This window comes from Leptinotarsa decemlineata, unplaced genomic scaffold, assembly GCF_025532065.1.
Source record: "Leptinotarsa decemlineata unplaced genomic scaffold, Ldec_3_MD MMD2_tig00000505_RagTag_RagTag, whole genome shotgun sequence".
Taxonomy (NCBI): domain Eukaryota; kingdom Metazoa; phylum Arthropoda; class Insecta; order Coleoptera; family Chrysomelidae; genus Leptinotarsa; species Leptinotarsa decemlineata.
Genome location: NW_027412549.1, coordinates 14,375,773 through 14,400,432, shown reverse-complemented (window position 1 = coordinate 14,400,432; position 24,660 = coordinate 14,375,773). Strand labels below are relative to the sequence as shown.

At 33.7% G+C, this 24,660-nt stretch overlaps 2 protein-coding genes across 5 annotated transcripts in view; one reads left to right on the top strand and one right to left on the bottom strand.

Annotated features, from left to right (window-relative positions):
• The window catches only part of plx (PTB_TBC1D1_like and TBC domain-containing protein plx), a 160,813-nt gene that overhangs the window by 49,344 nt on the left and 86,809 nt on the right, over positions 1 to 24,660 (bottom strand). Inside the window, exon 1 of one of the 2 annotated variants that reach the window (XM_074174025.1) lies at positions 10,695 to 11,040. The exons of the other annotated variant lie outside the window; for it this stretch is intronic. Coding sequence (XP_074030126.1) covers positions 10,695 to 10,799 — 105 coding nt within the window. The 5' untranslated portion in view covers positions 10,800 to 11,040. Of the gene's footprint in view, positions 1 to 10,694; positions 11,041 to 24,660 lie in introns of those variants that run through there. 2 annotated transcript variants of the gene reach the window in all.
• Positions 424 to 24,457, top strand: LOC141481804 (fasciclin-1). Of its 3 annotated transcripts, none has more exons than XM_074174029.1 (3): positions 424 to 564; positions 18,250 to 18,622; positions 22,864 to 24,457. In XM_074174029.1, exons 2-3 carry the CDS (start codon positions 18,434 to 18,436, stop codon positions 23,932 to 23,934), a joined length of 1,260 nt encoding a protein of 419 aa, XP_074030130.1. In that variant the 5' UTR covers positions 424 to 564; positions 18,250 to 18,433; the 3' UTR covers positions 23,935 to 24,457. The 3 variants fall into 3 exon arrangements, with proteins under 3 accessions (XP_074030130.1, XP_074030129.1, XP_074030128.1); XM_074174028.1 differs by lacking the exon at positions 424 to 564 and adding an exon at positions 5,488 to 5,622; XM_074174027.1 differs by lacking the exon at positions 424 to 564 and adding an exon at positions 17,028 to 17,185.

The window sequence follows — 24,660 nt, the reverse complement described above, 5'->3', positions numbered from 1 at the left end:
GGCAAAATTGTGAAATTGATTTTAATACAATTAAAACGCAGATACTCAGCAGAGGACAACAGCAGAGGTATAAACAACGACAACATTGCACCTAAATTTAGTTTAATCTTCCTTTTGAAGATGATCATCTGGTGATCGAAACACGTGTTGTGGTGTTGAAATAACGGTTTGGTGTTGGAATAAAACTCCAATAATATTCATACTAGATTGTTGTCGAAACCCAAAAAATGTTGCTGCATAACAGACGTGTCTCGTAGTGGTAAAATCAGTTCCCTCATAATTGAAACACTCGGTATAGCTAGCACATATGAAAAATTAATCCAGGAATACAACTGATTCCAAAGTCCAGAGAATAACGTTCGTTTTTCATTCAACATGTGTTGTTTTTTGGAATGTCGACAGAGCTCTTGCCAAGTAGTTTGGTTCTGTTCCCGCTGTCACGATTAATTATGAAGTATCATTCACTAATTTCATGCCCAACTTTCTGATAGATCGACGAAGGAATGAATCACGTTGAATATTCGTATTCAAATCAGTTCATGTCAGAAATTTCTCGAATTCAAAGTAAGGACTTTTTTATACTTCATTTAGACAATAATCAAGAATTGATCAAAGATCAAAGAATGTAAACTTTCACGACCGGAGATAACCGTGTGAATTCCGGTTTTTTCACAGCAGTCTGCATATATTTATGTCAGACGTTTTGTCTACTACTGCGGTAGACATTATCAAAGGCAATGAGGTAACTTTGTATCTTTGAAAACAGGTAAATTTTATTGTTGTTTATACCCTTTTCTTACCTAGTAAGAGTATCTCTCTGTTTTTGACTTTCTATTGCGTCTCTAAATACTCTTGAGTAGTAATTTCATTGTTCATTTGTCGGTTTATTCTAGCCGACAATTTCTATTGTGTTCAAAGAGAAGTTAGGCCTTGGCGACGTACTAGTGGTGTTCTCCCAAGTAACAATTTTATATTTTATAATGATTATGAAAATGTTTCGGAGAAACAAATTATAAAACTGTATTTCTCCCAGAAATATTTTCAATGTGTTTGTAAAACAGCTATAAATAGAAAATCCTCAATATATTCTTTTCCAATATTTTGTAATGCCTTTCACAAACACTACAAAACAGTTTTATAAACATTTCGGCAGTTATTATAAAAACCTTCCAACACTATTCGTGAAGAATCTTATAAAATGATTGAAATACAATTTTATAACAGTTTTTTACTAATTCCGAGTGAGTTTAATGAAATATAATGCAGTCTAAAACGATAACGATTGAATACAAAAGTGTTCAAAATATTTTCTTAAAGGCGTAAGAAGTAATTTTGTATTGGACACTAGGACCAACTAAAAACTAACAAATAGAAACGTGAGGGTCATTTAAATAATTCCACTTTTGTACTTACAAAACTGTTAAATATATTGTTTGTGCTTTAAAGATTGATATTTCACCTACGAATGAAATTTTATTGACGAATATATAGCCTATTTATTATTAGTAAAATTGAGGTGCCCACTCGTTTATTTAAATTTTTGAAAAAAATTATTAATTATACAAAACTTCACTCTGTGGACGTATTAATTTTATAGTCGCAAATTAGCTATGTTTGTTCTAAATAATATAATCTTATGATATTCATGTACTTATCATCTGTAAATATCATTATATGTGCAGTATTTCATATTATAACTCATCTAATGTTAGTATTCCGAATTGCTACCATTTTAAAATGGCGTCGTTCTATGAAATAATTTGTTATCAATAGCAAGAGTTTCAACGTAATTTAGCTTATATGTTTCTCTATGAAACTGTTGAGAAACAGTTCTAGGAATGATGGTATTGCGGCAGAGTCGGACTACTTTTGAAGCTATAGATTTCTATAATAATGAAGATAGGATTTCTCACGTATTGTTTGTATAAATATCATCTGTTGGGATGTTTGAAGGAGTTTTCGAAGGAGTTTTGAGCTAGTAATTTAAGTGTATATAAACATGGTACTCCATTTAAATCGGCGGATTTCAAACAGCAATAACCTTTTCCTGTATTTAGCAAGAACAAAATTGAAGCACTAGGTTATGTGGGTCGTCGTCTGAAATGAACCACTTTTCTGATTTTTTTTCCAGTGACCAATATTACAAGACGTTATTAAATATATAGTTATTGGGACATTAGTCAAATAAAACTGACAAATTATACTTCATTACACGAACTCTAAAATCAATGTCAGCTGGTTCTTCATAAATGCTGCATTTCATTCTTGGCGACAGCAAATATATATATATATAGTGGGTCAAAAGTCACCATTTTAGTACTGCTTGATCAAAGTAAAGTTTTCGATTTATTTGATTTCGATTAACTCATCAGCAAGCTCAAGTTTATAGGATTCGATGACATTTCTCTTAAATAGATGACCAGCTATCTCACAGGCCGATCACAGAGAGTCAAACTGGATGATTACTCATGGTCATCCCAAAAAAAACAATCTCAGGTGTACCGCAGGGAAGTATTTTAAGACCCTTGATTTTTTCAGTGTTTATTTTTGATTACCCTACTTTCTTATCACATTGTCAAGCACATCCATACGCAAATGATATACAGCTATATTTGTCTTCTCATAACACCGATACAGAAAGTTGCGTGGCCAATATAAACACAGATTTGCACAAAACATTCCTATACTCGGAGAATCATGGACTGAAAATCAATCCGAATAAAAATTTGGCCTTATGCATAGGGTATCAAAGACAAATAGTAGAAAGTCAGTGTAACTTTAGGCTCACTGTCGATAACGCAGACATTGACTGGGTAGACAGTGCTAAAAATCTTGGCGTAACCATAGATAGCTCTTTGTCTTTCCACGAACATGTGACAAACATTTTCAAAGTATCATTCTTTAAACTCAAATCGCTATATAAATTCAAGTATCAGTTATCAGAAGAAATGAAGCTCAGGTTAGTTAAAACTCTTATTTACCCCCATATCGAGTATTGTTGTTCGCTGTATTACAATTTTTGCCACAATATAACAAGCAGAAGTTACAACGTATACAAAATGCTTGCATGCGATTCGTATACTGTATACCATATGGTGAACATGTCACCCCATTTTTGTTAAAAATGAAGAAGCTGAATGAGAGGTACAGAGTCCAATATTTGATAAAATGTTTTTGTTTAAGTTGCTTCAAACTAAAACACGTAGTTATTTATATAGTTTACTAAGCAGGCATTCTGACATACATATGGTCAATTTGAGAATTAAGTCATTCAACATACCTAGACACCATACTTCCAAATTTCAAGGATGTTTTTCTTATATAGCCCCTTCCTATCTGAATGAAATTTTACCCCTTTCAAATCATAATATTCATCAATTTAAGAAAGAAATAAAATCACAGATGCTTACTGCTCAGTGCTAATTTAAAAGATTTAAAATTCAATGTACGGTAGTGCAATGAAATTGTTAAATTGACCAAAATAATGTTAAAGAAAATTAAGAGTTATTAGCAACTAGATGCTGTATTATTTTTTCTCTTCTCTATCATTGTTATGACACTAAATAAGTATGTTTTATAATTATTTTCTTATACCTACTGTATAATTTTTGGGAAGGGTGGAAGATAGCCTTTGGCTAACCCTTTTCCTTTTATGTATAAATGTATTTTTATGCATAATAAACGATATTATTATTGTTATTAGCGGAAGCAATTTGATTTCATGACAGTTATATTATTGTTCTGGATTTGTAGTAAATATACCATACTATAAAATAGTTGCGAAATTATCATTAAAATGACAATATGGTATTGAAAACAAAATTGTGTTTGAAAGGTTATAAAATAATCTTGAAATAGTTTTATAAAAAAAAATAAAACCTCGCTGAAAAGTGCTATAAAACTGCTACAAAACAATTTTCTTCTACAGAAATATAGTTATACTATATATATAGTTAAAAGTAAAAACGTTTCTGTGATAATTTCGTAATAGATTTTGAGAATTAAGTGTTAGCGAAATTTTGTACTACAGATAAAATGTTCAGATATTTAAATATTTTCAATTACCCGTGATTTAGTACAGAAAAAAGTATTGAACGAAACGAAATATACATTTTAAAATCTAATTCGATTATTAGAAAGCAAAACAGAATATGGATATCAACAATAAAAAAGTTATCGTAAAATGTACACCTAAAAAATTCAGTTACTTAAATATTTCATAAATATAATTTCAAAAGACTAAAAAACAAGCTTTTAAAAAACATCGAACTGAAAAATATTTTTTTAAATAAACTCAAAACAATAACGAACGAATAATACCAGTATAATTGTGGAAAAAGCGTATGCGCTTTGTATCATATTTTTTGTACATATAGCGCCCTCGCTTTTTTCACAATAATACTAGTATTTTTCGATCGTTAGTATATTAAGCTTGTTTTAAAAAAAAAATATTTTTAACTTTTTAGTTCGATGTTCTTTAAAAGCGTATTTTTCAAACCATGTTTATTAATTTTATTTTATTAACGTTTCTATGAAAAATTTATAAAACACGCTTATTGCCTACAACTGTATTAGGTTCACGGCTCGTCTAATACAATCAATTATCATTTCGGAAGTGATTATAAAATACCAAAAAAATAAAACTGCTGCAGCACCATGAAATTATAAAACAATTTTGCTGGTTGGGCTTAGTCACCACGACCAAAAAACTCGGAAAATAGTTTTCACAACATTTATGAAGAATTGTTCACCTTGCATTTTCAACTCGTTTTATGAATCAACTGCATTCTGCACTTGGAAGTTTGGGAATTGAAAATATTTAAACTAATTTGTTAATTTGGTACTAGAGGTGAATGGCAATGAACCAAGGATCAGCTGTTGAATTGAGGAATCATGGACCAAAAATAGACCAATGCTCTCAGTTCAACTTGGCCAAGTGTATCTCACTGATCGATTTTGGAAAATATTCATGAATCATTTCCATCGCAGGCTTATGCCGATGTTTCGGCATAAGACACGTGCCGTATCGCCTCTCAGCACCAAATCGGAATAACACTGTAAGAATTACTCAACTCATGAATGAGTTGAATCTACTCATTTGATAGATGACAGTACGTAATGACGTTCATTCGCTCATTTGATTCAATCCCAGCCACAGGAATCTTGTTTAAATTGAAAGGTGTATATTTTTGGAAGTGATTAGTTTTTTGGAAAGAAAGGCTCTGGTATTTCACTTTTTCATCTTCTTTCAACCACTCACATTTCCCAAAAGATCACTAATCATGAAGATGCAGAAAAATACGTCGTTTGAAGGGCATTGGTTACTTTTTTATCGAGAAACAAAAGACGTATTTCGTAATATATAATCGTCAAATTTCATTTGAATGTGAAGTCCAAAGATCATTTCTGTAGAGGCGAACGAAAACATTATCCAAAGATAAAAATAATATTTTCAAGGATGTCATCAATAAGAAGATTCGAGTAAACACAGCTGACGAGTAGCCTTCAGCTAATGCATGAGAATAAAAACAAACTTAACTATAATGTGTACTGGGTGGGTGGTCAAAATAACATCAGACTACTGGGAAAGGTTTGCGATCAGCATTTCCTGAAATATCCAAAGTAAGTATACGTGGGCTGTTCAAAAAATTAAAGTTAGAAGTGTTTTTCGTGTTCGGCGATTTTCAGCTATGGAAAAAAATAGATCAAAGAATATGCGTTAATCGCTGTGTGAAAAATGGAATTATTTGTTCAAAAACATTTAAAATGTTGACAATGGCATACGGTGATTGTGCTCTGGGTGGGACGATCAGTCCATCAGTTGCATTAAATCAGCCAAAGTTTTCAGATGGAAATAACTAGTGTGTAGTAGGTGAAGTTGAAGTGAAAACGAGTTCGGAAAGCGAAGTTGTTACAGTTATGGCCTCTGCAGATGGATTAGCGAAAGTAATAGAAATGTCCTCTACGTGTAGAAAAAAGAAATAAAACAAACGCAGAGGCAGGCAATATAGTTATTAACAGGTTTTCAATAACAGAACCGACGTTTACTCCGACAATAACAAATATTACTGGAGTTTTTTCCCAACACCAAATCGTTATTTTTAACACCTCGACACGTGTTTCGATCACCAAGTGATCATCTTCAAAGAGGAAGATTAAAACTAGAAACTAATGCGAGCTATCCCTATTTATGCTATATAGGTATCCCATACAGGTAAACCATCTAGGTGTGCCACCTATACAGGTATACCAACCTAAATTAATTTTACAATTTTGCCTTATTTATTATTTTACAATATATGTTTAACTGTTATAGCTGTATATAAAACAACTTTCAGCTATATAAAAATTGATTTAACAATATTGCCTATCTAAATTTATTTTTGCAATGTGTCCTTATGTAGTAATCAGTAAACCCAACAATATTATTTTATTTCAACAAGCTATATAGTATGCTCTTTGGTATTGGTCCGTCATCGTTATTCATAATATTACTGTGTTTACTTATTTCTACACTCTCATAGGCATCTAGTTGCCTGTTGTTGTTAACTTGTCTAACTAATCTTAATGAACTGAAGTCTATGGAATGGTTTTGTTGCAAAATATGATGGGCGACTGCTGATTTTTCAGGTCTTCCATATTTTAAGTGTGCTATGTGTTCCTTATATCTCACTTCAATAGATCTTTTTGTCTGTCCATAATATTTTGCATCGCAGTCCTTACATTCAATTTCGTTAATTCCAGACTTTTCCGAATTCTCGACTTTGTCTTTTGGACTTCCCAAAAGGATATGTAGTGTATGACTTGTTTTTAAAACCACCTTCATACCTAGTTCCTTGAAAATCTCTCCAAAGTTCTTCGTATATTGGTGGTATGGAACTTAGATGTATTTATCTTGGTTTTTGTCCTTTCTGAAAGTTGAGATTTCGTTCATTCTTAACCTAAACTTCTTCTTCATTATGTCATCTACAATACCCCTCGAGAAACCGTTAGAAACCAAAGAAAAGTCGATGTATTTTCCTAGGATTTGGCTAAGGTATGTGGATGATATTTTCGCGATATTCGATACAAAAAAATCGAATATTGAGGACTTTGTTTCCTTTTTAAATAATAGATTTCCATCAATAAAATTCACGTAGAGTTTGAAAATAAGGGACAACTACCATTTCTTGACGTTTTGGTAATGAGGAGCCAATATGAAGGGTTAGAGTACGATATATTTAGAAAAGAAACAAGCACGTACAGGTATATTCCTGACAGTTCACATCCCTGGACAGCACAAACGTGCTGGGTTGAATTTTTTAATGCATTGTCTTTTGACTTTCCCTCTAACACATGATAGGTTCACGAAAGAAAGACGCACAATACAGGAAATAGCAGCCACTAACGGTTTCTCGAGGGGTATTGTAGATGACATAATAAGGAAGAAAAAGGTTAAGGTTAAAAATGAACGAAATCTCGACTTTCAGAAAGGACAAAAACCAAGATAAATACATCTCAGTTCCATACTACCAATATACGAGGAACTTTGGAAGTTCCATTCCATAGACTTCAGATCATTAAGATTAGTTAGACAAGTTAACAACAACAGGCAACTAGATGCCTATGAGAGTGTAGAAATAAGTAAACACAATAATATTATGAATAACGATGACGGACCTATACCAAAGAGCATACTATATAGATTGTTGAAATAATATTGTTGGGTTTACTGATTACTACATAATGACACATTGCAAAAATAAATTTGGATAGGCAATATAGTGAAATAACTTTTTATATAGCTGAAAATTGTTTTACATACAGTTATAACAGTTAAACATATATTGTAAAATAATAGATAAGGCAAAATCGTAAAATTAATTTAGGTTGGTATACCTGTATGGATGGTACACCCGGATGGTTTACCACTATGGAATATCTATATAGCATGAATAGCGTTAGCTTCGCGTTAGTTACCAGTTTAATCATCCTCTTTGAAGATGATCACTGGGTGTTCGAAACACGTGTCGAGGTGTTGAAAATAACGATTTGGTGTTGGGAAAAAACTCCAGTAATATTCATTACTACACCAAAGGTGTATCATAAGTGCGACAATAAGGAAAATACCTATGCTCCAACTAATTTTGAAGAGCTCTCAGAGAGTCTGATGTCGAAGTCTTGCCTGGTTTATTTGATTCACGTATTCGTTAATAGATACAAATTTGATGACCACCTGTCTTAATTGTATTCACAAAAATACTACTCACATGAAGTGAGTCTTCGATATTTCAAAAGCAAGTAGATCTCCTTTCATCTCAAAGGATGGAATAAGGCCCGACTCAATGAAGATAAAAGTAGTAGAAAACTGTATTAAACAGAGGAGTACGATCTTTGAAGTTTCCTTTGGTTATTTAAATGCCACTAAATATTTGTGAAAAGCTTCGGATGGAAACTTGGAAAATGGGCTAGCAACAGAACTCATTCTGGTCTATTCACGAGATAGAGGACTTTTTTCTTCAATATGGAATTTGACCTATTCCAGGAATAAGAGAGTTGAAAGAAGATCACTCACTCAACTATAGGTTTGGATGAAGCCAGATGATTTGTTGCAATTCCAGAGAATAGCTTGCAATCACAGTGAATTTTTTCAAACATTTTCATTCGAAAACAAAAGTAGAGCAGTGCATAAACATACATATATATTATTGAAACGGCTGTTCCTAATGATAATACCAAAAGTCGAAATATATGTAAGATGCCATTACAGAAGAACTAACAAAGTATAACCGAAACTGATGGTAGTCATATCTGTAAGGCAGGATTCCCAAGAACACGATGTATGAGGCACGAATAGAGTGAGAACAAGCCCGAAGCTGACTCAACGGTGAAGTTCTGATTGATACCATATCTCCAAGTACCGTGTCAGGGGTTACTAGGTTGAGTGAAAACCCATACGCCGGCGCCATTGGCATATTGTGTTGCTAGTGAAAGAACTCAAATTGATCTTACTCAGATCGAAAGTCAGAGGTATGCAGGAACAACTCCATGGTATTCAAACAAAAGGACCCTAAAATAAAAAGTCAAAAAAATGGCATTGAATATACTTAAGTATTTTTCCATGACTGAGGAAGGCAAGAAATACCTTTTCCCTTATGATGGTGCTGGCTATTCAATTTTTGAATCAGAAAACTGGTGTAGCAGGAGAGTTTTCTTGCAATTGCCAGAAATAGAGTGTCCTTGGAAGTGATTTCCCATCAAGAAGGAATTCGAGTGAAAACTCTAGCAAATGATTCAAATATCAGAAGTCTACAGGACCATTTCATTTCATTTTACCCACAATTATATCGAATTGTGAATGTCAAAAGAAAACAATCAGTCAGTTACTGTCGAGTTTATGAGATTTCAGATCGAGGTGATGCACTATCCTTCTAAGTTTTAAAACAGGAAGCTGGTTTAGGTGCTTTGAACAGCTTTTCCATCAAGGGCGGCATTTCGAATCAGAGACGTATCAATTGATTTCGAATATAGTCTAAAGAACCACATTGACGATAATAAACAGTCAGTTAATCAGAATTCCAATGAAGGTGGTGGACTTCTTCCCTAAATTACTAATTAGGAAACAGATGTAGTGGAAGAAATATTTACTAATAACAAAGTTACGAAGAATAAAGGAGTGTCCTTAGAACTGCTTTCACTTCAAGGAAAGAATTTCGAGTCAGAGCTGTAGCAAATTATTTAAATAGTAAAGTATCACTTCACCCACAATAATAACAAATAGTAAACGTCATTAAACGATCAATTACTATCAGTAAGTCAATCAGAATCAACCAGATCATCAGAAATTCATTTTTAAGCTTTATTTGTCTGGTTGCTTCGAAAGCACGCATGAAATTGATTTCGAATAAACCATGATATACACATCTAAGAAACTGATTTACTCTTCCAAAAGCATTTTCAAAACCTTACCAAAACTTTAATCCGCCCCGGAATTTCTAAGAATTTTTATGCGCACATCAGCATGTTCCTTTATAATGATCAGCGGTTCTCAACCCAAAACACTGAAGTTTTCAGAATGCTACAAAAACAGGCAATTCATCTTATTGGTGACTCAGTGTCGAAAATAATACTCTTGAGTAGAACTCTAGAGAATCTCAGAAAGTGGGCGAGGTTTCTCTTTATTTTATGAGTATTTTCACTCTGGGTGTTTTCAAATTCTACAAAAACACTGGCACTCCTCCCATAAAACTGAGAGTTTTTGAACGATATTCTGTTCTTTCAGTCAATTTGCGAAACTCCGACGTAGAAAAAGTTCAACACAATAATTGTTTCGGTAGGAGGGACTGAAGGAAGACCAAGAAAGACTTGACTATATATTTTGTTCAGGTGTTCAAAAAACATCCACTCGAGGAATCAAGCAGTAGAAAAATATAACGAACGAAGTCGTTGCTGTCGTCAAACTCATCCTCGTAGTCAATGCATATATAACTGATGATGTATGTCGCAGTAACGCGAAACGTTTGGTGCTTCAGGTTTCATTTGACTACGACCTGCCAGTCCAGATTGTCTCTTCTTTAATCATGACTTCTGTCATGAAATACGGGTATGATATCCACAGGAACATGAGACATTTTTTTGTTTATCTATCAAGATTTACATCAAAAATTAAGAGAAATAAATTGTTGGCAAAATAATAAAAATAAAATGATACTCACAACTTTCTTTTCTATGTACGAAGCATCACTATGCGAAGAAAAATAAGGGCTGTGAAGCCCTATGGGTACCGTTATCATATTGAAGTTAAAATTTCCACATTTCATGAACTGAAACCCATCAATTGGCACAATGTATAACGAGATAAGTATTCAGCACTCTTTGTTAATTATTTGAATTTTGAGACTGTGATCATTAGTTGAACTTTCAATCGCACACAAGTCCAACCGTTTCAGTCAATAACCAATAACACGACACTAATTCATTGTCACTTCGACTCTTTCGAAAAATTGGTAAATTTCCATCCAAACTTGCTAGATTCGTTCCTGAATTCTCACTGAAACAGCATGAAGTGAAAAATACAGTGACGTCGGTAGGCTAATTTTAAATATATCACACACTGAAAAGATGGCACGATATCGGGCGAGCCAAAAAATTATTGAAAGAGTGAAAATATATCCGAATAAATCGGGGATCATCAGATGAAGATATTTTAGAAAGAAGGTTGTGAAAAATATCTGAACTATGTATTTGTTTCTTATCTTCAACCAAAAAAAATTGTCTGGTAACCTTTATTAAATGATTGAAAGTTTATATATTATCAACAAAACGTATACAAAAATGACTTCCGTGTCCAGGATATGAATCTATATATATATGTATATCAGTATCAATATAAATGTTATCGAATGTGTACATGCAGGTAGCTGCAGTTGCCTCCGTGTCAATGTTAAGGGTATCCTAGAAATTCTTGGTCTCTTAACTGGAACCACAAATGTGCGGTAGGCTTCTGTTGTTGACTCCGTTTATATGTGCTGTTTTCTGTTTTCGGCAAGCCGGTGTTGCCCATCTTTGTACTGAATGAAGCTCATAGCCAAAAACACATGTCCGCGGTTTGTTCCCTTTTACGCTTGTCGCGTAAAACATAAGTGGAACCACCTATTGGTGTGACACCCAAGTCAACTTGCCAAGTTTTTTTTCCAGCAGCTTGACTGCATTAACCTTTCTAGATTTCATATCATTTCTAGAAACATGCGGATTCGTTTTCCGATGGCATTTCAGGTTAGCTTCCCAAATTTCTGCTACCGCAGTTGTCGGCTGATTGGTCAAACCACCAACACTGACATAAAAACTTGGCAAGTTGACTTGGATGTCACACCAATAGGTGGTTCCACTTATGTTTCGCTTGCGTTTACGCAGCTATTTTTATCAGATACTTTCTTGGTTTTTCTCATTTTGTCTTCAATCAATATATATATATATATATATATATATATATATATATATATATATATATATATACAGGCTGTCCCTGGACTTCCTCTTTTCCTCTCGGGAATGTATAGATGGGGTCAAAATATCACCAGTACTTCATATAACTTTTTTTCCTAAAAGTCTTCGTAACCAAGTTACGGGCCCTCGAATTTACAAAATGAAAAATGTTTTTCTTTGATAACTTGTCAAGTGAATATTCAAAATCATCCAAATTTTGGTAATTGACTCGATGAGCTTTCATGCAGGAGTCAGTTGTTTTGCTACAAAGTCAGGAACGGACTACCCCCGATGGTCCACACCCCAAAACTTTGAAATGACAGATATTTTTCAACAAAATAAGGTTACTTGGACAATTTTATGAATAAAAGTACTCGTGTGAAAAGTCGATTGGAGCAACGAGTCTTGATAAAAATGTAGTTCTACTCGACGACATCAAACCCGCTCGTCCACCATTATTTATTGGTAGAGGTGGGCCATATTCATGGCCATCGCGGTCTCCGGATTTAAATCCATTGGATTTCTTTCTGTGGGGGCATCTAAAAAGCCTTGTTAACGCTACACCTATTCACACAACAGATGCATTGTTGAATAGAATAACATTACATTGTGAAGCCATACGAAACGACCCTGGAATGCTATTTCAAGTACAGAGAGGGTGTCTTCGCAGACTAAGAAAATGTATAGAGAGAGAAGGTGGTCATATCGAGCAGTTTCTGTAGCGGATTTTTTATTTCTGTTTGATCTTGAGGCTCTTGAGTTTCGTTAGGTAAACGTGTTTACATTATAAAAATTCGTTATGAACATTTTACCTATCATTTCCATTTTCCTTAAAAACTAATATTTTCGAATAATGGTAGACATCTCAGGATAAATGTTGTTGAATTAACGTTATCATTATTATTTCTGCTTTGATAATTATTCATTTCAAATAATGGTGGACGAGCAGGTTTGATGTCGTCGAGTGAAACTACATTTTTATCAAGACTCGTTGCTCCGATCGACTTTCCACACGAGTACTTTTATTCATAAAATTGTCCAAGTAACCTTAATTTGTTGAAAAATATTGAAAAATATCTGTCATTTCAAAGTTTTGGGGTGTGGACCATCGGGGGTAGTCCATTCCTGACTTTGTAGCAAAACAACTGACTCCTGCATGAAAGCTCATCGAAGGAATTCATTTGTTTAGTCAATTACCAAAATTTGGATGATTTTGAATATTCACTTGAAAAGTTATCAAAGAAAAACATTTTTCATTTTGTAACTTCGAGGGCCCGTTACTTGGTAACGAAGGATTTTAGGAAAAAAAGTTATATGAAGTACTGGTGATATTTTGACCCCATCTATACATTCCCGAGAGGAAAAGAGGAAATCCAGGGACACCCTGTATATAAAGAAGTGTCATGAATTTTTTTTCATTCATTATAATACTTTCTAATATCAATCAACCAATAATTTTTATGGCACACTTATATATAGCTGTTTTTGTAATGTTTTCTGTTTCAGAAAAAATATAACGTTGGTCAATATTTGTTAATAACAAATTGTTGAACTAATAAACAATTAAATAATAAATAAAAAAAATCGCCAAACTATTTAAAGGTGTAAATTATGATTTTCAAAAGCAAATTTATTTCTCAACTAATTATTAAAACAATCGAAATATAAACGATTAAAAACAATTAATTAATTAAACAATTAAAAATTAAAATCAAGAAAAACTTATTTCAAATCATAATTATCTCTAGACAACAAAATCTCTATATAGGAAGCAGATAGGAATCTAATTTTCTATAATATTACCTTATTGCTCAAGCTCAACAAAATAAAAATATTGGCGGTCACACAGGGTGTTCGATTTTTTCTGGGCGGATCCCAACTGTGTCTTTTTAAATGGCAACCTATATTTTTTATCGCTTTTTCGGTTTCTTCATAGAAAATAAAATAAACTTTATATATATCTGCACTTCGAAAATATTAATGGTTTTCGAGATATCTAGCATGACAGGTTTTTTTTCCAATATTCGTCACTCAGAATATTTGAAATTATAAAGTGGTGCCAAGTCCAGTTGAAATTTTTTTTTGGTCGAATATTCTACATTGGTAACTCTCTCAAACGATATATCTGAAATCGACCTGTGATATACAGGGTATGAAAAACCGCTTGCCAAATATTGTAAATGAAAATTTGCAAAATCTTCCTTATATTAAATGGAACACCCTGTATATTATTGATCCATAAGAAGCGCCAACGAAACCTCTACAAATTTCATTAAGTATTCCCTATGGCTAAGTTCAATAGTTTTTCTTAAATGAGCATTTCTTTCGAAAAATGGTCATTTTTTCAAAGCGAAATCCATTTGACGACTGATAAGAATATACAAAAAATACCCTTTCCTTAAAATATCGCCCATTCCTAAAATTACCTGTTGCTAGATAAACAAGTTGCGAATTACACCACAAAGTGGACGTTCTTGAATAGTTACAATAATTTCAAAAATCTCGGAATTTGTGCCATATTCTTTCGGTCTAAAACAACCTTTCAGCGAATGAAATATTTATTGGAAATCAAGTAGTCTGGCAAATGACAGAACAAAATATTTGGCTGCAAATGAATATTGAAATTTTTAGTCAATCGTGAAGTTGAACTGTCGGTATAATTTCATCAGAATGTTGTTATCAAAAAGTGATTTGATTGATATGATTTTCATATTAGGTGAATCAGACAGGAATTGTTTATTGGCAAGTAGAATTTATTCTCAACGGTATCCAGATAGAAGGCATCCAGATGAAAGATCTTTCCGAAAGGTCTTGGGACGATTCGTTGAAACTGGATCTATTAATTATTCCAAACATGAGCGCATCAAGCCAGCTACTAATGAAGATAATGAATTGCAAGTTCTTCTTGCTGTTGAAGAAGATCCTAGTAGGAGTCAACGACAAATTGGGGAAATAGTGGATATAAGTGAGAGATCAGTGCAACGAGTATTGAAGAAACATCGCTTGCATCCATACCACGTTCAGTTACATCAAGAACTACTGTATGCTGATTTCGAGAAAAGAGTGAGATTTTGCAATTGGGCCATGAACAAAATTCGTCGAAACGAATATTTTTTCAATAATATTTTATGGTCGGATGAATCGACATTCCATAAAAATGGATTTGTAAATCGACATAATTACCATTATTATGCGACAGAAAATCCTCACTTATTGAGACAGGTGGATTATCAACATAGGTGGTCGATAAATGTCTGGGGAGGCATCATTGGAGAATATGTAATTGGTCCATACTATTTTGAGGGACATATGAATAGTGCAATGTATCTCAATTTCTTACGAAATGATTTACCAAGTTTGTTAGATGATATTCCTCTTGACCTCCGCAATAGAATGTGGTTACAACATGATGGTGCACCTGCTCACTATTCGGCAGAAGTGAGAGATCATCTAAATGAAGTATTTCCCAATAAATGGATAGGACGGAATGGGCCTGTACGGTGGCCCGCTAGATCGCCAGATTTGACGAAACTAGATTTTTTCTTATGGGGATACATAAAAAATATGGTTTACGTTGAGCCACCAACTTCTCCCGAAAATATGCGACTTAGAATAACGAATGATTTTCGCAGCATTACATCAGCTGTCTTGCGCAGGGTAGAACAGTCTTTCAAACATAGACTTCAGCTCTGCATTCAAGAAAATGGAAGACATGTTGAACATATTTTATAAAAGTTTCATTATCAACCTTAATTAAACTCTCCCTTTTGTAGTTTTGTAATTTGCCAGTTGACAAATTTGAATATCTAGAACTCAAGCTCTGAATGAATATAATAACATGAAAAAAATAGTTATTTATAATGTTTCTTTCTTTTAACTTGTTTGGTTTGATATTGCATGATTTATGAGTGAAATTCTGCATCCAATGAAAAAATAATTTTCCATTTAGCAAAAAGTGATAGGTACATACATTTATTTCGTTAAAAAATATTTGTTTGGACACCTTCTTATGTACAAAATTGAAACAAGATATCTTTCGTATATTTTTATCAGTCGTCAAATGGATTTCGCTTTGAAAAAATGACCATTTTTCGAAAGAAATGCTCATTTAAGAAAAACTATTGAACTTAGCCATAGGGAATACTTAATGAAATTTGTAGAGGTTTCGTTGGCGCTTCTTATGGATCAATAATATACAGGGTGTTCCATTTAATATAAGGAAGATTTTGTAAATTTTCATTTACAATATTTGGCAAGCGGTTTTTCATACCCTGTATATCACAGGTCGATTTCAGATATATCGTTTGAGAGAGTTACCAATGTAGAATATTCGACCAAAAAAAAATTTCAACTGGACTTGGCACCACTTTATAATTTCAAATATTCTGAGTGACGAATATTGGAAAAAAAACCTGTCATGCTAGATATCTCGAAAACCGTCAATAGATATACATAAAGTTTATTTTATTTTCTATGAAGAAACCGAAAAAGTGATAAAAAATATAGGTTGCCATTTAAAAAGACACAGTTGGGATCCGCCCAGAAAAAATCGAACACCCTGTGTGACCGCCAATATTTTTATTTTGTCGAGCTCGAGCAATAAGGTAATATTATAGAAAATTGGATTCCTATCTGCTTCCTATATAGAGATATGGAACACCGCGCCACTGTTGCAGGACCTTGTATATATATATATATATATATATATATATATATATATATATATATATATATATATATATATATATATATATACATATATATATATACCGGTGGCTCTTAAATTGAAATCAATATGGAAATGATCAAAAATTACTTATGTAGATATTTATATATATATATATATATATATATATATATATATATATATATATATATATATATATATATATATATATATATATATGACTTGAAGACAGGCATGAATTTTACTTTCAATCGTTCATCCTCAAACATAATATACAACCACGAAAACATTTGTATTGATAATACAATTATTTATTGAATAGCAGCGGCATATCTACAGCTATATTTATAATCTAGTAATGTTAAAAAAAGTTTATTATGCAATCATATTTAACTCGGTCATAACCTTGTCCAAATATCAATATTATTCAAAACAAATCGGTCAAATCAGACGAAGTAGGCAAATGATGGATTATTATTTATTCACAATAAGTTGTACCGTATTAGTTTTGTGTCCAAATGCTTGTTCTCAAAGGTAAGAGGGTACTTAAGATCAATTTGTAACGAAAACAGTGTTGCTAGTTCAATACTGAAAATGTTTTTGGTTTCACTAGGCGGAATTTATTTGCATATTATGTAATTTCACAAATTACACCGCAAACGATTTGATCTTCGTAAACTTTATTTTCAAAATTTCGCGATATGTTTCGCTTTCACGATAGATTTTCCGAAGTAAATTACATACCTAAAACTAATTCTTTACTCTAACTTCATTTACTATATGTGAAATTTTGCAATCTTCGTACAAAGTATGATTTTTTTCTGAAATATGAATTGAAAATGACGAACTTGTTCTCTTATTTACATAGCTCATACGATGTTCCTGGATGCGATTCCTGAATGTTCTGCCAGTTTGACCAATATGTACCTTAGGATAAGTTCCACAATTTGATTTATATAATCCTGATATCTCAAATTATTTTTGGCTTTGAATGCGTTGAAACACATACCATTTTGCGTACACCAGTTTAATAGGCAATCTATATCACTTTGTAGAATCAATGTTTCGGCCTCGCTTCTAATTATTTCAAAATATTTCAAATCGTCACCAGAAAGCAAAGCTTTACTTTCATGGAAGCAGCGAACTGGATCGTTAATGAAAAGGTTGAACAACAGTGACCCCAAATGTGATCCTTGTGAAACACCTGACGTAAATACGATGGTATGAGAATAATTATGTAAATGAAAGATCATTCTCGGTTTCGGAGAGTTTATACGATATCGGATAGTTTTTGTGATGCACTATTTTGAACCTTTGGTGTAGTAATTAATGTTACTGGAGTTTTTATCTAAACAACAAACCGTTATTTTAAACACCTTGACACGGTTAAAAAGTATTTTTGCGAATCCTGAAGCATCACGACGCAATCAACATAATACTCGGTATTAATAATGATAAGTAGGCAGTATTTCGATCATATAGTGTTATTCAGGGAGATTTGTAGACATTCCTCATCATAAATTCCCTCGAGATATGGAGGAGCAAGTCTCTACTATCTACACCACAGCTAACTACAAATGACTTCTTTTCTCTTGTAGATACAAAACAGTTTATCAAAAAATTCAACAAGAACCGTCATTTACCGGGTTCAGAGACTTAATACGTAACAACAGAGTTGCCAAACTCAACCTTCACTATGAGCAGTTGACCGTTTTCGTACCTGTAAATGAGGCTTTCAGGAATTTGGATGAAGATATCAACTCTGATGTCGCTTTCTACCATATGAGCTTCGAAATCAAAACGTTGGCCATTCTCAATAGAACAAATTCTATAGAGACAGTGGTATTGGAGAATCCACCGTTATGGGTAACACGAGCTGGCAATGAGATTTATGTTAATAATGCCAAGATCATCTTGGAAAATTCAAACTACATAGCACGGAGTAGGGATGGAAATATGGGAAAGCAACAGGTAATATTGAAATAATACTTCCAGTTAACGTTCTATGAGATTGAGAAGTATTAAAAATTAAAATACATACAGTAGGAGTATCTAACATAGAACAACTTCTATAAATCAAAGATGTTTTTTCTTTCAGAAATATGCTCGGACACTTCGATTAGTATTTTAAATTGCCTTTATTTTAATGCAGAAAAAAGTATACAGTGTGTCTCAAATATGAGATATGACGTCATCGATTTTTTTAATGACAACCCTGTTTTTAATGACTTTTATTGAAGGGTACAACAAGTTCTACATGCCTGTCAAATTTCAATTTTTTTATCCTTTTAAAAGATATTTAACAAACATTATCTAATTCAAAAAATGAATTCAATTCTTTACCAAGTGTTCCAAATGTTGCCCATTTACTGACAGTACCCTTAACTTAACTGAAAGTCGTCTTGAACATTTCTAATTACTTCGCAGGAAATTAGCCTACACTCCTGTCTTATTCGTTCTTTTGAATCCTCAATATTTGCCGCTTTGATCTTAAAAACTTTGCTCTTCAAGTAAGCCCATAAGAAAAATTCCGAAGGTGTTGAATCCGGAGACCTAGGTGGCCATTCATAGGGTCCTCTTCTGCCAATCCATCTGCCTGGTAATACATCATTCAGGTACTCACGGACAGGTCTTGCAAAATGAGGAGGCGCGCCGTCCTATTGAAACCAGATGTTTCTATTCGGGACGTCAGCTTCTATAGGACAAGGAAACAAAATAGCCAAATTTGGAACTAGGTCCTCCTGCAAGAATTCTAAATATCTTGTTCTTGTCCTATCTCCGTAGCAATCATCATTAGAATTTCAATCTTCTGTGTATCAGTTAAGTACGACATTTTACTAATGGCGAACAACAAACTGTGAAACGACTAACAGTTACTTACTTTTTTTTTGATAACTTCTTTATGACAATGTCACTGTCAGGTATCCCTGACATTTTAAGCATTTATTGAAGGAAGACTATTGAATCGAATTCATTTTTTGAATTAGATAATATTTGTTATAAATCTTTTAAAGGACAAGGAGTAAAAAATTGAAATTTGGCAGGCACGTGCAACTTGTTGAATGTGCCCCAGACAGATTTATTCTAATGGTTCCAAACTATGAAAATGTCGTTGAAGTTTCTCAACTAGACTCGGAGCTTCTTATGGGTTTCTTCAGTGGCCAGAGTTTCGAACCACTCCATACAATGTGTCTCACTTCTCAAGGAAACACCCCCGTATCTTCCGTAATATTCGAAGTAGAACGATGAAACTCTCTGAACTGATGGAAATGTTCAAAATGCACCTACCACCTGAATGGGGTTGGCCAAAGTGATATACACTGTCCGCCAATCGCGATGGAAAACCCCATTTTTACGGTAAAACATATTAGGGAGCAAAATAGTCTCAAAATTCCTTCAGATTCGTGATCAGGACTACCAACTTACTACGATTACATTTTTTCCTAGGAAAAATTTCAGTCCTGAAAAATCCGAATTTGTCTCACTTCTTATGGAAACACCCCCGTATCTTCCGTAATATTCGAGGTAGAACGATGAAACTCTCAGAACTGATGGAAATGATCGAAATGCACGTACCAACTGAATGGGGTTGGCCAAAGTGATATACACTGTCCGCCAATCGCGATGGAAATCCCCATTTTTACGGTAAAACATATTAGGGAGCAAAATAGTCTCAAAATTCCTTCAGATTCGTGATCAGGACTACCAACTTACTACGATTACATTTTTTTCCTAAAAAAAATTTCAGTCCTGAAAAATCCGAATTTGTCACAGTTCTTATGGAAACACCCCCGTACCTTCCGTAATATTAGAGTTGGAACGATGAAACTATAAAGACTGATGGAAATGCTCAAAATGCACCTACCACCTGAATGGAGTTGGCCAAAGTGATATACACTGTCCGCCACTCGCGATGGAACACCCCATTTTTAGGTAAAACATATTACGACGCAAAATAGTTCGGTTCCAATACCTGAACCCCTTCATTCTATCTGGAGAGTACTCTCAGGTATGGAAGATACAGATGCTGTGAGATTCTATCACCCATTTTGAGCCTATCTGAGGAAAATGTCACAGCACCACATTCTCAGATTATCGAGATAGTGTGAAGCAGTATATGAAAAATTATCGATGGCGGCATGTATTATAACTGAAGAAGATTATTCGTAAAACTAATTCTAGTTGATGAACATCCAAATTATATCCCAACCAGAAGTGAGAGCTCTCGATTGATGAGCAAAAACTGCAAAAAATGGAAAAAATATATACTCAAAGGTTCACATCTCGAAAACTGTACAATTCTGAGCTTTGGCTGTGAACACTTTCATCCGCTAGAGGTAGCTGTACACCCTGGAACTGTACATAAAATATATAATCTATTCGTGAGCACCGGCCAAGTAACAAAGGACAGAAAAATTGTAAAACATCATATTGATGATGATACGATATTGGCAGCTTATCAAGGTGATCCTAGAATTAGTTTGAGAAACTTATCGCTTCAACTCAATATGAGCCGCAGTAAAATATGGAGGTGTTTAAAGAGGCATAAAATGCATGCGTCCAAACCCAAATTTTTACATATTTTGCACGAAGGAGATGAAATCCGCCGTATGGAGTATTGTTTATGGATGCAGGGAAATTATCTCAATGACAGGAATTTTTTAAAGTATATCTTATACAGTGATGAGGCTACCTTTACCACGAATGGTGTTGTATCTTCCCAAAACATGAGGTTTTGGGCTGAACAAAATCCTAATTGGGTGGTGAATTGTAGAGACCAAGTATCTCAGAAAGTTAATGTGTGATGTACTATCCTGAACGAAAATATTATCGGGCCATTTTTTTTCGATCAACGAATGTTCGTTGATTTTCTCGAAAATGCATTTTCCGATGTGTGAGAAGAACTACTTTTGGATGTTAGATGGTTCTCCAGTTCACAATAGTGGCATGTCAAGGGTTTGGTTGAATAGAAGTCTATCTATGAAATGGATAGGACCCAATAGTCCTCTCGTAGTATGGCCACCACGATCCCCAGATTTAACTCCACTGGATTTTTATTTATAGGAAAACTTGAAAAATGAAGTTTATAATGATAGGACAACAAATAAGGAAGATCTCCGTGCAAGAATTATACAAGCGTGTAGAGAAATCACACCTAGAGAACTGAGAAGGGTTGGAGGAAATAATAGAACGCGCATAGAAAAATGTGTTTGATTGGAGGGAAATTTCATAGAAGGCACGAAAATATAGAATTGTCAACAGTTGAATCATTTGAAATTGATTGTTTTGTTTTTTAATTGAAAATGTGATTTTGAAAATAGTACTTCGAGAGAATTTTGAACTACATAACATTTTTCGCCACAAAATTACCTTGTTTTTTTAAATAATGGAAAAATGAGAATATAAACTAACATTAACCATCCTAAAACCTCACTGATAACGTGTTTCCGTTCCTCTTACAAAATTACCATTTTCTCTCTTATTGAGAAGGATTAACTTTCCTGACAACAAAATAAAAAATAAATTATTGATGTGAAAACAAAAGTCGAGTTTCTCTTAAACAATTTCGTTCGTTTTGATGTCAAAACAAAAAAAAACTACTTCAATTACTACGGAAGATACGGGGGTGTTTCCATAAGAAGTGAGACAAATTCGGATTTTTCAGGACTGAAATTTTTTCAGGAAAAAAGTATATTCGTAGTAAGTTGGTAGTTCTGATCACGAATCTGAAGGAGTTTTGATCCTATTTTGCCCCCTAATATGTTTTACCGTAAAAATGAGGTGTTCCATCGCGAGTGGCGGGCAGTGTATATCACTTTGGCCAACCCCATTCAGGTGGTAGGTGCATTTTGAACATTTCCATCAGTGCAGAGAGTTTCATCGTTCTACCTCGAATATTACGGAAGATACGGGGGTGTTTCCATTAGAAGTGAGACACACTGTATATATGTTGGCTGTGACTGGTAAAAGTGGCTATCTCATTAACATCTTCTTATCTTGCGTAAAGAATTCGTCTTTTAGTTGGTCATTTCCATATTTCATCTTGATTATTCAATTTGCTTTATTGTATTTTTTATTGCTTTTCATTACTGATATTTCAGCTATTCATTCTAATTTTATTTGTTCTTTCAAAGATTTCGAATTAGGTATATTAGACAAGGAAAGTCAATCACTTTCAAATGAGACCGACATTAAAACTTCATTATTTTCAGGTCCTCCATATGATAGACGAAATGTTGAATCCAATGATTTCTTCACCACGTTTCACACCGAATGCTTACGACTTCTTGTCGTCCCCTTCCAATTGGAATATGGGCGCTTCAAAAACAGTATCCAACTTCTTCACCAAAGTCCAAGAAACCAAGCTTCAACAGGTCTTCAAGCAGAATGCCGGTTACACATACTTCGTTCCACTAGACACGGGCATAGACGCACACAAATTCAACATAATGAATAAGCACACAATATTAGGACATGTCATACCATTCTACGTTCTATTCACTAGGCCGACGCCGAAAAATTTCGCTTACGAGTCCCTAGCGAACGACGATTACGCCTATATAGTATTATCATTTGAAGAGAAGAATGAAAAACTGTATGTCAAAGGAATGACTAGAGGAAGTTATGGCGCAGGAGAGTTCCTTTCAGAGATAGTGGTTCCGAATATACCAATAAAGAATGGTGTTATTCATGTGATATCCCAACCGTTGGGAATATTTAGTAGAAAACTGAAACCGTTTCCATACCTACCTGTATCAGACAAAATCGCTTCCGATCCGTCTCTGGATGTATTTTATGAAATGGGGACTAAAACTGGATTCAACAACATTTTTTCCGGTAAAAACGTCAGTTTCACCTACTTCGTTCCTGATGACAGTGCTTGGATTAAATCCAAGAAATATGGCCTGGAACCGATTGAAAGAGATATCGATATTTTAGGGAGGCATCTGATAATTTCTCAAGTACCGTATTCCATAGAACAGTTGTATTCTCTGACAAAAGCCAGAAATTACACCGACATAGAACTACAAACCGAATCTGGTCCACTGAGAATAATGGTAGTGAGAATAGAAGGTGATTACTATTTGAAATGGTACAACAGATACATCAAGATCCTGAGGCCTAATTATGAATGTTCTGATGGTATAGTGCATGTGATAGCAAGTCCACTCACCAATTTCAGAAAAACTTCTGAAGGTAGAATTGACAGGGAGGCGATGAATCCCATCAACTATGAAAACATTTGGAAGCTTGTCCAAGGTGTGTGGAAAAAAGTTATTTGAATACAAGTTTTAATATGAAAATACTAACTATATGAGATAAGCATGTGAAAGAACTACTGAACGTTACTGAAACAGTGAATGTAGTGGAGAGCAACTTTCCAAAACTAACTGATTATATCATTGTTGTAGGGTAGTTTCGTTATGAGTCATTAATAATACTTATTATTGTTAGGAAAAGAAAAGTTTTGGTTTTCTACAAATCCATATTTATACAGAAAATGTATTATAGAATAGTTTCAAAAACAAAAAATTCCCCATTGCTACCGTTGTTTGATTTTGGAGGGAAATATTTTCAAAATATTTGCTGTTTTCAGTTGTAGCATTCAGATTGTCCGACTGAGGTTATGTACACACATGAATTCAATCATGTATGACATTCCTTAGGAAAACCTATATGATTACTGATTGTAGATTGTTTGAGTACGGCTCCTTGATGAGTATTACAAGTTAGAATTTGCATTGTCTAAAAAATAATAATAGATTTGAAACCTGTGAGAAAAAAAATAAAATATCACTACTGAAATATTTGAATGAGTTACTCAAACGAGTAGACGTTTCCTCTACTACTGCGGTAGACATTATAAGAGGCGATGAGGTAACGGTTGAAGTGCTTGAATAGTCCTCTACGCAAAAACTACAATTTTGAAAATGGTTTTTCATATAGTATACCTCTGATAAAATGTAGAGAAAAGTTGAATTATATCTGCTTGAAAATGAATGAAAATT

What these genes read in the sequence shown, in the direction of transcription:
- LOC141481804 (XM_074174028.1), top strand. Translation starts at nt 5,513, where the DNA reads ATGCATGAGAATAAAAACAAACTTAACTATAATGTGTACTGGGTGGGT. An exon ending in CATTTCCTGAAATATCCAAA is followed by an intron (nt 5,623 to 18,249) that starts GTAAGTATACGT and finishes TTTCTCTTGTAG; the next exon opens with ATACAAAACAGTTTATCAAA. An exon ending in GAAATATGGGAAAGCAACAG is followed by an intron (nt 18,623 to 22,863) that starts GTAATATTGAAA and finishes CATTATTTTCAG; the next exon opens with GTCCTCCATATGATAGACGA.